Source organism: Camarhynchus parvulus, chromosome 18 (genome assembly GCF_901933205.1).
Source record: "Camarhynchus parvulus chromosome 18, STF_HiC, whole genome shotgun sequence".
Lineage (NCBI taxonomy): Eukaryota > Metazoa > Chordata > Aves > Passeriformes > Thraupidae > Camarhynchus > Camarhynchus parvulus.
In genome coordinates, this window is record NC_044588.1 from 8,837,235 (window position 1) to 8,851,440 (window position 14,206).

Genomic DNA, 14,206 nt, shown 5'->3' on the forward strand with positions numbered 1-14,206 from the left:
ACAAATAATCTTTCCTTCAGCTACTATTAAACCAAAACAACTTGAAAACACTACCCCTAAACTTAAAACTTCTACAGATTTTTATTTTATCCTTCTAGCTGAGGGTTGAATTATTTATATTCAGATGCTTCTTTGACTCTTTTGCAAGGCTTGCATGCTTCTTTTCTTTAAAGGCTTCAAACCACCCATTTTGCTGATAGCCCTAGATAAGAGTGAATAACCCCACGTAAGAATCTTGAGTACTTACTAGTCCACAGCAGACCAAACTTATTTATAGCTAAGTAGCAAGCTGGGGTTAGTGATCTCTTCCAGGCTCAACAACCTTGCAACCTCAGAATAACCACCCCATAAAACAAGCAGGGCTATTTCACTACTGACAGGAAAGTCAACATCTGTGTACAAGGGTGTGCTGGCAGATGAGTGCTCTGGCTGCCAGCACTGCAGGAGACAGCAAAAGCCATTCATAACAGGCCAAAATTCATGAAGGAAATTTAAAATCTTCATCAGGAGTTGCTTTGAATTTACCTTGTGTGTTTAAACAGAGAAAGGTGGAAGGATCTGAGCTCTCCTCCCAGGTGCAAATGGTTTTTAATTTTATCTTGTGAAGGTTTAATAATTAGTGCCAATTTTTTCTGAGGTAATATTCCCTATATCCTATGATGCAGTTAAGGAAAAATTACTATATGAGAACACAGCATCTCAGGCTACCAAAAAAATCTCAAAAAAGAAAACAAAGGAAAAAATAAAGAAAATAGTATCTTTTCAAAAGTTCTAACAGAATTCTGGCAGAATCTCAGTTCTAATGACGTTGTGTTACAAAAAGGGTGAATATTCACAGACTAGTTGCATTTCTCAGCTTTATGGGAAGAGTAATATCAGGAAAAGGTTTTAAAAACAAAGGCTTGAATTTCAATTTAAGAGGATAAACAAACAACTGAAGTTCTCCTGTGGTTTTTACCTATTGCATCTCCTTCCTGTGCTGCCACACGCGCCCGTCACGTGGACATTTTAACTGAAACACTGTGGTTTCCAGGTCCTAAATGTCTGTGTTAATTATCAATATCTAGAAAGCTGAATAATTCTGTACCCAACCACAAACTGTACAGCCCACCCTACACTGAGACTTCAGCCCTGCATTCATTTCAGAACCTGCATTCCCAGCAGAGGGGAACCACCTCTAACTGCTGCATTTGCTGTTTCACCCTGATACAGCTGCAAAAGTGGTGCCAGGATCTTGATGGTGTCATTGAGAGTAGGGCTGCATGAGGATGTATTTCATCATTCTATGAGAATCTTAGCGCCCAATCTAGTAATTTTAATAAAGTTCAGAATAATTACACCCTCTTCAAAGCAGGATTTTTGTAGCATTTGAACACAAAGTCAGTGTTTGCCTAGCAGCCCCTAATGCTACTGAAGGCAAAAACGTTCAGTAATATGAAAGGGCAGAGAGGACCAAACCACCAACCCCCTCTACCTGATAAAAAAACCTCCTGGGTCAGACCACACAAGGGCTTTGGCTGGTTTCTCCAAAATAAGTGTACTGAGTGATGGCCATGTCAGGCAGATCAGACAGAAACACCTCCAGACCCTTATCTGAGCCTAACCCAGCCACACCCAGGACATCCACACACCCAAGGAAAGAAAACAACTCACTTCCTTGAACATCTCTTTGCTTAATGCATTATTTACTGCTTCCATCTGTGGAAGTGATAAACAGGGTTTTGCCTGATGATCATTTAAGTAACTCACTCTTACCAACCTCTGTCAGCATCCAAGCCCACCAAACACTGCACAGAAATGAAGGCTGGTATTTGTTACCGTCTGCTCCTCCTGCAAGGATGTTTTTCCTGAAATGCTGCACCTCAGCACCCCTGGCAGGGCTCAGAGTGGAGGTGAGCAGGCAATTCCATCAGAGCAGGAAGCCCCTGCACAGCTACTTCCAAACCTGCTAGCCAAGTAGTTTTGGAAGGCTGGATCAACTCCACTGAATTATGATGATTTTTCCTTAGATGGCACTCTGGATTTGCTGTCCCGCATAAAGAAGCAAAAGCTCTCTCCGAATCACACCTCTGTTTGAGATGTTCCTACAACTTATCAAGCTGAGGCCCTCAAAAGACACCACAGGAAAACCAAATCACACGGGAGCTACCTGAATTGTCAACTTCAGCACATTCATGTATTTCCTGAAAAAGCACCATCCCATACATGCAGCCCCTGCAATGAAGACATGTAAAAGACAGCGAAGTTTTTACAATTATCTTCAAAATAATGCTTTCCTTTCAGGCAGTCCATACAGAATGCTGCACAAATTCTAATCACTCACCTGCCTGCCTTACAGATAGAGAAGTCTTTGAGATAAAAGGGCTTTTTTTGGGACCCACACACACTACAAACAAAAACCACATATAAAAATTTTTAAAATACCATTTACCTGCACTATACCCTTATGTTCAATTTTCCCTAGAGTTTGTAACTCCACTACTGCACAATACACCAGCAATTGGACTGGTGACCTGTGGAGCAAAGCCTGGATTTAGGCAGGAGCCAGGCTGATTTAATATATGGAATGCAGACCATACACTAACTCTGTCCTCTGCTATGAGATGATCCACAGCCAAGGAACCCATACCCCTTTTTCTCTCATGTTTTCTCTGTGTATTCACATTTACAGAGAGATAAAGAGAGCCAGAAAGCACAGATTAACCAAAAGTATGATACCATCAATTATGTCAGCATCCTGTCTACTTAAGGTTAATCTTTTAATTTTATTTTTTTTAACATACTCCTTTACCAAAAGGCATGCTGTCTCAAGAACTTCTAGGATTGAAAGATTTTTACATTACATTGCAAGTGCTTTTTTAGTACACCAAAAATCCTTTTGGTCTTTCACTGTTTCAAATCTTTCTTTCCTTTCAATTTTTATTTCACATAGCACAAACAGCTCCTATAACTGCAACTCCTTACTGTACAATTCCACAAGTCCCAGCCAGCTGACTGCTGCCCAAAGTCTGTGCAGGCCCACCATGTACTCCAGTGCCTGCCAGACCTCTCTGTGAGCCACTTCAATGCAACAGCAAAGCACCCAAAAATAGCAAAAAAAGCAGAGAGCAGCAGCATCTGAACATCTGATGAGCTCCAAGGCCAGCCCAACCTGCACCAGGAGCACTGCAGAAAACAGAACCTTCCCTCCTGAGCTCCACTGCAGCAGCAGTGAAACCGTGGATTAGCTCAGATGTTCAAAGTACAGCCCAATTTACCAAAATGTGAGATCCCAGATTGTTCTGAATGACACTTCCCCAATGAAATACCCAAGTCTGAGACTCCTTACACTACATTAGGTTAATGATCATATTTCTACTAACAATTGTATTGCTTCTCAGGCTCAACCCTTAAACTTGAGATGATCTTAATCTTCCATCTTTCCTCAAGTCTCCCAGCTCACCCTTTCACCTCTCTTCACACAACTACAAACCCCAGAATATCCTGTCCATGTTCTAAAGCAAAACACCTTGGGCCTGTGTCCTCATCTCTCCCATGTATAAAGTGAATTCCCCTCTCCCATTTTTCTCATCTCTGTGGGGTGTGATGCTAATATCTGCATTATATACAATGATATACAATTGTATATATAATTGTATATATATATATATAAAAATTGCATTGTGTATATATATAATATTTATCTGTCTAATACTACAGAAGTTTATAAACTACATGGCTAGGCCTTGTCTGTTCAAACTATATTCTGGCTAGAAAACCCAAATATGTCCAGAGGACAACACAAAGTGATAAATTATTTTTTTCCCTGTATTCTCAGTCTTAAAAAAACAAAGAGAACATTAAAACAAACAAACAAAAGCTAGCTGTGTTTATATCCTCATAAACAATCAGACTTTTACCTTACAGTAGTAAAACATGCATTGTACATTGTGCTAAGCACCAACATTTCAGCTACAGCTTTTGGAGGAAACTGATGTTTCAAAGGAAATTAATCTACTTTTTCCCAGCTGTGACAGGGAAAAAAGGAAGCCAAGAAGGAAAAGAGTAGGCAAAATACCTGCTCCCATGCTGGAACACATCAGTGAAAACCAGAATTTAAAAAGAACTTCTATCGATAAATTATATCATCCACACCATTTCTGAAGCAGAACCATATATTTAATCTTCATTTAAGTAATCAAAAAACTTGAAGTTCACTACAAGATGTAAAGACCTTTTCCATTATACATTAGTCTGATTTCTTATCAAGACAAGAATTAAGTGGCTTATAGCCCATGAGGTGTATTTAAGACTTACTCCAAGAAAAAAAACTTTCACAGAATCACTTTATATTACACAAAAATTATGTCTTATATTGAGCTGTATCTAAGACTCACTCAAAGAACAAAAACTTTCACAGAATCACTTTATATTACACAAAAATCATCTCTGAAACTGTACAGTGTCCTCCAATATGAAGAGCATGGCATAGTGAACAAAAGCATCAACAGTGTGAGAACACTACTGGCAAGTGGAAATAAACAAATATCCAACTGGATGTTTGATGCTTTAAAAGTAATTTTAATTTCAAACCAAAACAAATATTGACTCTCTGTTAAAACACACAATCAAATGGTCTCTTGCTACAACCCCATGACAGTTTATTAAAAAAGACTTGCAGAGGAAGTAAAGAAGCTTCAGCTTTGCCTCCTGGAACCCTAAGCCATGACAAGTCACCCAGGCACACCTGCTCTGCACTGGGGCTTATTTTTGATATATTTATATCAAAATGTATATATTTATTTTTGATATAGTTAAATATATTTATATATATAAAGGGTTATTTTTGATATATTTATCAGAGGAAGATGGTGAGAGAGATATCCCAGCACTCTCGAAAGCAACACAGCTTCATCCAAACCTTGACAATTTAGTTTACAGCCTCTGCTTTCACACCTGTGTGTGACCCATTAGAGAGCCTTTAGTTCTCTCATTCAGCCTCATAAAAACCGACCTGCACCAAGCCAGCCACCCCACAGTCCTTTTGAATAAACAAACATACTGAACCCCTTTTGTCCCCCACTCTTTGGGACTTCTTCCAGCCTCCAATTCTTCTTAGCAACCCTCCACTGAAATCCTTGCAGTTTTGCAAGATCCTTTACCACAGATTTGATTCCAGAATGATGTGAAGCTCCAGCAGCAGCTGCCACTCCCCAGTTTCCACAGAGTCACCACATCAGTGCCTGGACACATCATCTCAGAACAGCATCTCATGATCCCTCTGCAGTCATGGCTTTCATTCTACTGCTGATTTTCAGAACGGTTTTCCACCCTATAGTTCTGCTCTCTGTACTTTTACAGATGTCATCGTTTTGAGGTTTTTTAAATTGATTCATTCTATTTTTTTGTCCTCATTATTTGTGGAGACAATGTTTACAACACTGTAAATATTTATCAGTAATTGCATTTGTGCCAGATCACCACAAAAAATCCAGTAGTGATCAGGTATTTCTACTCGTGATTTAGCACTAAGCTGCACATTATTCTAACCCTGTGCATCACATTATTCCAACCAGCCGGTGTATTAAATATTTATCAGTAACTGCATTCACTCCAGATCACCACAAAAAAATCCAGTAGTGATCAGGTATTTCTACTCATGATTTAGCACTAAGCTGCACATTATCCTAACCAGCCTGTGCATCACATTATCCTAACCAGCCTGTGCATTCCCTAAATTCTGCTGTTGGGATTACAGACATTTTTTTCAATATGGGATTGTAGTTACCTGAAGCACTTTATATAGTTACAGCTATCCCATCCCCAGAGAACCCACACGGACGAGGTGCTGAGCACTCTGATCCAACACTGAAGTCACTTCTGCTTTCAGCCAGGCTTTGGCTGGAGCTTCCTTTGGTAATTCTTAAAGTTAAGCCTTAAACCAGCACTGAATTAAAATTAATTCCAGTCAACTTTATACTAATTTTGTTCCACTTCATAACACCCTGATAATGACAGGACTCTGGCATTTTTACTTTACTGCTCTGGCTCTCCAAACCCTCAATTCCCTGCACATCCTTGGCCACAGCAGCTTCCTTGCTGAGGTCAACAGGAATGTTTGGATCAGCATGGACAGAAGTGTTTGCCAATCTCCTCATGGTTTTCATTTCATTTGCTGCACATGGACAAACACAAAGGTGCTGTGTTCATATTAATATTTATTGAGACACTCTGAAATTTTGAATACTGAACATTTTCCTTCCAGCACACACAGACCCTGCTTTGTCCAAGGTTCTGCTTGGCAGTACCTGAGAGGACAGAGCAGCACGTGCAGGGCCTGCAGCAGAATCACACAAACACCCGCAACTGTGAAAAAACAAACTCCAACCATGCACAGACCTTCTCATGCCCTACAAAAAATGATGTGTCAAAAAATTTGCACCAGCTCTGCAACTCACTGAAGTCTCAGCTCCCTTCAGTGAGGGAATCTTGAACTGGAGAATGGAACATTTATTTCCTGTACCATCCAAAGTGAAATAGCTGCAGAATAAATATGGTTCCTCCCCTCTGACTGCTTTATCTAGGTCAAAAAACTCCTTAAAGGCAGGAAGTCGCAGGAAACAAATGTCACTACACATCAACTTTTTATCATGAAAACAAGCAAGGCAGCAGATAAACCCACCACCTTCCCAGGATTTCAGCACAGACAGCAGCTTATTAGTGAACTGTTGTGAAAAGTCCTTCTAACTGCAAAGGCCATGGTCTCACACCACATGACAAATACATGGTTTTCTTTGAAACTATATTTTCCCTGTATTTTTCATTATTTTATATAAGTTAATGGGACTTGAGATGTCTTGAAGAGTTGCTGCATTTACTGAAAAATACAGCAAATGAGAAGCATCATCTTATTTTGAACAGCTCAGGCATGACTGTAAATAACCTTTTGCTTTGTCCATGACAATTGCACATGCTGAAAAAAATAAAAAGAAAAACCCAACAGCAGCAGAACTCCTCCACAGCAGAATTATTCTCTAAAACATATCTCCCTTCATGAAGGAATATTTGCAAGACAGTGCTTTTACCTAATTATAAGCAAATTAATAACACACATTTATTTTGAAAAGACAGGGTGAAAGATTAACTTATTTTCTTTATTAGTTCATTTAACTTACTACTTTTGCTATTGATTAAGTGTATCATCCCACTCAAACATGGCACCTTGGTATTTTGATTTAATCAATGCAAAGAGTTATTTAATTTGCCCATCTCCAACCTCATTATTAACTGAAGTAAAAATCTCAAAACTCTCTTGCAACAGCAGATTCTTGGAACAGACAGTTTTAACACTGACTTTGCACCTTTAAACCAAAATGATACGAATCTTGCTTCTGTCATAGAAATTTACAGGAAATTTACAGACTATAAAGTTTGTAGTATTTCATAGAATTACACAAAAAATCTACTTCCTCCTATAGCTACCTACAGATGTAAGAACATTTGTAGCATCAGTAGAATTGGGTAAGGATGTTTCATATACATAGCAATCATACCAAGAGAAAAACCATATGGAGTGCAAATTAATCCAAATATAAACTGTTTAAGCTTTGCCTCAATTACCTGATTGGTGCCTGACAATTTGCAACATTGCTTTATTAATAAAATTTTTTTAAAAAATCACTCAGAAGGTGTGTGTAATTGAGAGGCAAATATGAAAAAAAGAGATGACAGAAACAACTGTAACACAAATTATTACTATAGAAACTTCCCGCTCATCTCTATTTTCATTTCAAATCATATGTGCTCTACCTTCCTCCTACACTCCTTTTCAATCAGATCTGCTAAAGTGAGAACACTGCTTCTACTGAGCTTGACATTTGCAAATCCTACTTTAAAGTAACCAAAAACCCACCTATAAACACAGCCCTGCTGACCTTATTAGTCACTATAGCACAGGACCAGTAAATAAAAGTTTCTGGAGTCTCAGTCTGTCAAGTCACAGCCAAATCCAACGTTCCTTGTTTCATGTTCTGAGGTAATTTGTAATTGATAGTTTTAATACAGCTGGTGTGGGGCTCCAAACACACCTCTGAACACAAATCAGGCCCAAGGTCTCCCCAGCTTTCAGGCAGCTGTCACCCTGAGGAGCTGCCTCTCTCAAAAGTGGTGGCAGGGAAGGGAGAAAGCAGGTGCCCCATGGCCAGAAGGACTGACAGCACTCTGTCAGTACAGCAAAATATATTCAAACCAATTCCTTGAAGCATGTCTTTTGTTTGATTGCTCAAAGTATCTAACTGTTTATTCATAAGAAAACCTTCAGAACATAAACCATAACCCAAACCCAAGCAATGCATGTTCTGAGGTAATTTGTAATTGATATTTTATTTGTAATTGATAGTTTTGTTTGTAATTGATAGTTTTATTTGTAATTGATAGTTTTATTTGTAATTGATAGTTTTTTAACTGGTGTGGAGCTCCAAACACACCTCTGAACACAAATCAGGCCCAAGGTCTCCCCAGCTTTCAGGCAGCTGTCACCCTGAGGAGCTGTCCCTGTCAAAAGTGGTGTCAGGGAAGGGAGAAAGCAGGTGCCCCATGGCCTGAAGGACTTACAGCACTGCAAAATATATTAACACCAATTCCTTAAAGCATGTGTTTTGTTTGATTGCTCAAAGTATCTGTTTATTCATAAGAAAACCTTCAGAATACAAACCATAACTCACACCCAAGCAATGCATGTTCTTCCTTAGCTACCATGGAACACTACCCAAGGAAATGGCATGATCCTTTCACCTCCATGTGACATGTAAAGCCAAACCACAGATGTTTCCAGTGAGAAATTTCCATGGAGCACATGTACAGTCACAGCTCCATCCACACAGACATCACAGCTTTGCACATAATTTAAGTAACTGCAATTAGATGACAGAAGAAAGTGCACTGATATATTTGAGGCTCTTTACAATCTGTTTTCTGGGTGGGTAACACTGAACAGAATAAAGTTTTCCAAAGAATTGACTCAGGGAATAGATATACTTGATCCTTGTTCAGAATCGACCAGCTTTCATCATCAGGAGAACTTCTACTGCTTAAAGGCAGCAATAACCCCAGCTTGTAGCTCCAGACTACAACACCAAGCTAAAATTATTGATTCAGCCCTCTGTATTACCAGGAGGAAAACCAGAGGAATACAAACAAATTAAATTTTAGTTTTCAGCTACACAGGTTTAATTTAGGATTAGTCAGTGAATGTGAAGCTAAAGTAAAACGTATTTGATGTCATTTACTGTAAGAGCACCCACACTTAGTAATGTAAAGAAGTCTGCAGAATGAATGACAGAATGGGAGAATTATTTACTGTCTCTTACTATAAAAGAGCTTCAGTTGGATCAAATGAAATTACCAGGCATCAGGTTCCAAAAACTCAGCAAAAAGAGGTATTTTTCCCAACATGGGCTCCAATTACTTTGCAGAATTTACTATCCAAAGACACTGTGGATAGAGGAGGTTTACCCAAACTCAACTACTAAAAAAAAAGAGAGAGAAAAATGCAAACAATAAATTATTTTAACTCAAAAAGAATTTAACTCTGACTTTGGATCCAAAAGAACAACCAAGCAAAACACAACTATTTGTATTAATCAATTTTTATGCTCCTTCCTGGGCATCTGCTACTGACCACTCCTGAAGGCAGGTCATGGACTAAATGCATCTGTGATCTGACTTAAAAATGCTGCTCCTATGTTCATGGCATCTTGTTTATGAATCACAAATTACTTCCACAAAAGCAAAATCAAAAGTAATGATTAAAATACAAAATCTATGGGTTTGTCAAAATGAGTAAGACTGCCTCAGAACAGTGAAGTCCAAAATGTCCTGAGTTCTGTGAATTCAAATGCACAAAGCACATCCCAGAAACCCAAAAATCAAACCAAAACAAAAGCACTCCTTCAGAGCAAAGCTGTACCCAGAAGTCTGTCTGTTTTTCCAGCTGTATCAGTTACATCTGTCTGGAATCCTGCCTCTCCAAAAGCTGGACACAACAGCTCTGACAACAACCGCTGCTCTGCCCAGCACAAAAGGTATTTTTCCAGCCAAGCACCTCAAAAGCAAATATTGATGTTATGATTTACCTAGCAATATATCCAATCAATGCTTTCACTGAAGGCAAGGAAATTCCACAGGCAGCAAATGAAAGCAATTAAAAAACATGAACTTTAGGAACGGGAGAGGCACAGTCTGTGCATCTCAAAGGCGGCTGTAGAAATATTAATTCCTTGTTTTGATCTGGGTGTCTTGAGCAGGACCCTCTGCAATCTCCTTCATCCCATGTGTGCCATGACATTGACAGGAGAGCTCCTTGCTGGACACACTCAAAAATGGCTTTTTTCTCCCCACCCCCACTTGATTCATCTCACAAGACGACAGCTGGTTTGTACATACACAAGTAGGGATGGGAGTCTGTCAAGAACTGCAAAAACAAAAACACACTTCCCACTGCTATTACCTCCTGCTTGATAACTTCAACATTTGAATTGCCAGTGAGGCTTCCAGGGAGGCATTAAAAATAGCAACCAGAACACTTATCTTAAGGCACAGTAATTCCATGTTTCATGACATTTCTATCTGCAGAAAAAAGATGCCTTTATTACAGGTAAGTGTATACTCTAACGTTAATAATTTAATTTCCCCAGATGTTTAAAATGTGAGTTTTGCAGGAGACTATCAAGGTGTATTTCTGTTTTTTCCTTCAAAAAACAGGGAGTTCATTAACATTATTAATGCAGTCAAATTTAAACATTGTGCTGAAACAAAAAAAGGCCAAGGACACTGGAACTACATAAAATTATTAGTGACAAGCAAATAAGACATTTCAAGTCTGTAAGAGTGTTGTACTTGGCCCCTTTTAAGTCACTATTAATCAGACAAAACAGAGATGGACCCCCCCATTCTTGGTTTCCAGGATCACTTAAAACCAAACAGAAGGAACAGGCCACCCTAAATTTTTTAAACTTCACCTGCCATTAAAATTTCCGATGATTGTGAAGTCATAGGCAAAGCATATTTATTACTGGCAACAGAGGAGGATTAAAGAACAACAAAAATAGATCTGGTGATTACTTGAGCTGGAGGTTGGCAATCATCAATCTTGAGCTCACACCAAAACCACTTTCTTTCCCATCACACTTCAAGCATTAATTAATGTTTACATTATACTGAAGTAAGTTTGACTCTTAAAATCCAGGAGACCACCTTCAGTGTGACCAGTTAAATCTACAACAAAACTCAAAAACAGGACTACAAACAATATCAGTCATCAGCAAGCCACAGTAAGGACTTCCTAAAAGGAGACACAGTACCTTGAATTTGCCTGAAGACCACTGTTCAAATAAAACAGCTTTGCAAATAATGAAACTACTATTTCCCCATTCATCCCCAGCAAGACTCGTGCTTTAGAAACAGGTTTATTTTTAATAAAGCAACAAAGTAGCAGCTGCTGTTAATCACCAGTGTAACTCTGGGGCTGCAGACTCTTCCTGCCCTCCAAGGTGATGCTCACCCCCCTCCATGGTGGCTCCAGCTCCTGGCCAGGGGCATCTTTTATTTACTGGCCCACATCTCCAATTTGTAACCAGGAGATAACCACTTCCAGCAGCCCTGGGAATGGTGTCACCTCTGAACACAGCAAATGCCAGTTCCTGCACCACCACCCACGTTCATCGGTGAAGAAATTTTAACTACACACAACTTTTCATCATTGTTCCATGAAAAAGTGAGACAAAAAATCCTTCTGAATCTTCTTTCCACTTGAAAAGCGACACTGATGGAAGGAACTAGAATAAATTACAAATCAGTGGACAGCATGAAGAAGTACTTATTTTTTCCTCTTTTAAATGTTTCCTCAGGTAACATTTAAAAAAATGTTACTGACTCAATTACTCCAACTAATTCCAGGCTGTTTGAAATCAACACAGATCATGCACAATTGTGCTTACAAATAGTATATTATACTGCAGTGCTTATAAAGAAGAAAGTATTTGATCTACATTTCATAAAGGTGTTAGATTAAAATACAGATTAACCACATGCCAAATAATTATTAATATCAAAAGCAGAAAGCAAAAAGAGAACTGACAGTTAAAGGTCAAACAAGTCCTCCAACTACATTGAGGACTACACACTGGCACTGTTAAAGCCCTTCAGAATGAGCATTTCCTAGAAAGCAGCAAGGTAAGACAATTTGATTTTCACAGAGAAACCAGGTGACAAAACTAACATTAGGCCGACAGAGCAGAAAATACACACCATCAATGTCCTAAACACAGTTTAAAAGCTCATAGGGCATTAAGGCTGTGTCACTGATGCCATGTGCTTTATAAAGGCTTAGCACTCGTAACGTCTGAGCTATTTCTTAGTCAAGGAAGCTAAAATACACTGAACCAAAACACTTTCACTTTTCCTACATGTGACTCCTCAGAGCACAGATCACTTATTTACAGTTCAACACAGCCATAAATGTCGGGGGCAGGCCTCACGTATTGCCCTAGAAAATCATTTTGCACAGACAGTTAATGTTTGCTAATAGCAAAGGAATGTATTACCGTTTAAAACCTCTTAATACATTTGCTGTCACGTAACGAAAACATTTTAAAACGCTAAGGCCAGCAGAAGCATTTCACGTGGATGATTCAGTTTACCCATCAGAATAAACGTTCAAATTAGGCAAAGCAGCAGAAACTATCACCAAAACCAGAACAACCCCCGGGTTGTGCCAAAGCACCGAGGGGGCTGCAGGACTCCCCCAGCCAGCCCGGGGCCGTGCAGAACCGCCCGGCCGGTTCCCCTGACACCCGCGAGCAGCGCTCGGGCTGTGCCCGGTTCTGTTGGGCAGCCCGGGGCCGCTCCAGCCCGCGCCGGGCGCTCCGTGCGGGGGAAGGACACGGCGGAGGGCACGGCGGCGGTGCCGGGCGGTGCCGGCGGAGGCGCGGGCAGGACGGGGCCGCTCTCGCCTGTCACACGCCATGTGCACCCGCGGCCTCCGGCGGGCCCCGCAGCGCCGGCCCCGCGTACTCACACTCGCGGCAGCTGCAGCGGCGGCGCCCCGCGCCGCTGGAACACGCCGTCCACGAACACGCCGTTCTTGCCGAGGCAGCGCAGGTAGAAGTCGCCCCCCGCTCCGCCCGCCGGGTCTCCCTGCGGCGGGGGCGGCGGCCCGTCCGCGCCGGCCGGCGGCGGCGGGGGCGCGGCGGTGAAGATCTCGAGGTGGCGGCGGGAGATGAAGCTGGAGTGGCCCATGCTCACGTCCACCGAGCCCTGCGACGAGTTGCGGCCGATGGTCACCGAGCGCTTCTTCATGAGGTACTCGAACTCCCGGCCCTCGAGCCGCGCCACGGCCGCCGCCGCCGCCGCCGCCGCCATCTTAGCGAGGGACGAGCGAGGCGCGGCCCCGCCCGCACCGGCCCCGCGCCGGCCCCGCACACAGCAGGGAACGGGGCCGCGCACCCGGCCCCTGACGCAGCCACGCGCTGATTGACAGCGCGCGGGGCCAATGCGCGGCCCGCACGCCCATGGGGCTACGGCGGCGCGGCCAATGGCGAACGGCGCCGGCCCCGCACGTCCGAGGGTCGGCGCACGAGCGCAGGGGCGCGGCCCGGAAAACGCGGAGCGGAGCCGCGCGCGGGGAGCGGGGCGGAGCTGGCCCGGCGGCACCTCCCGCCCGCCGGCCGTGAGGGGAGGAGAGGGACGGGAGGGGAGGAGAAGGACGGGAGGGGAGGGACGGAGCCGGCTCCGGGACGGCTGCCCCTGCCAGCCACCGGCCCCCGCACCCCCTGCCCTCCCTCTCGGCCACCTGCAGCCTCCGGCGAGGAGCCGGGCCCCGCACCTGCCGTCCGCAAGCAGCGCCCTCAGGAACGGCACCGGGCGCGGGGGGAGAGGGGGAAGAATGGAATAAATAGAAATAGACGAATAGTGCTAGAGGGTGAGCAAGAACCACTAGGAGAGTGCTGGGTAACTGCTCAAATTCAGCCTCAAAAGACCGTATTATTAACAAATGATAAAAATAAAACTAAAACAAAAGTTTGATCTGACAGCCTTGTGAGGGTGATGTTAAACCTGAGGGTAACTCCGCATTGTCAGAGTTCTGTAACATCCATGGAAAATCAGCAGAGTGTTTCAAGTGCCCAAGTTCCAGGTAGGGCAGGCTGTGTCTGTGCACACAGCTCGGCTC

At 42.3% G+C, this 14,206-nt stretch overlaps 1 protein-coding gene across 1 annotated transcript in view; it reads right to left on the minus strand.

Annotated features, from left to right (window-relative positions):
• Window positions 1-13,427, minus strand: part of FOXK2 (forkhead box K2) — a 41,938-nt gene extending 28,511 nt beyond the window's left edge. Inside the window, exon 1 of the mRNA XM_030962383.1 lies at window positions 13,055-13,427. Coding sequence (XP_030818243.1) covers window positions 13,055-13,398 — 344 coding nt within the window. The 5' untranslated portion in view covers window positions 13,399-13,427. The remainder of the gene's footprint in view (window positions 1-13,054) is intronic.
• Window positions 13,428-14,206: the final 779 nt, after the last annotated feature.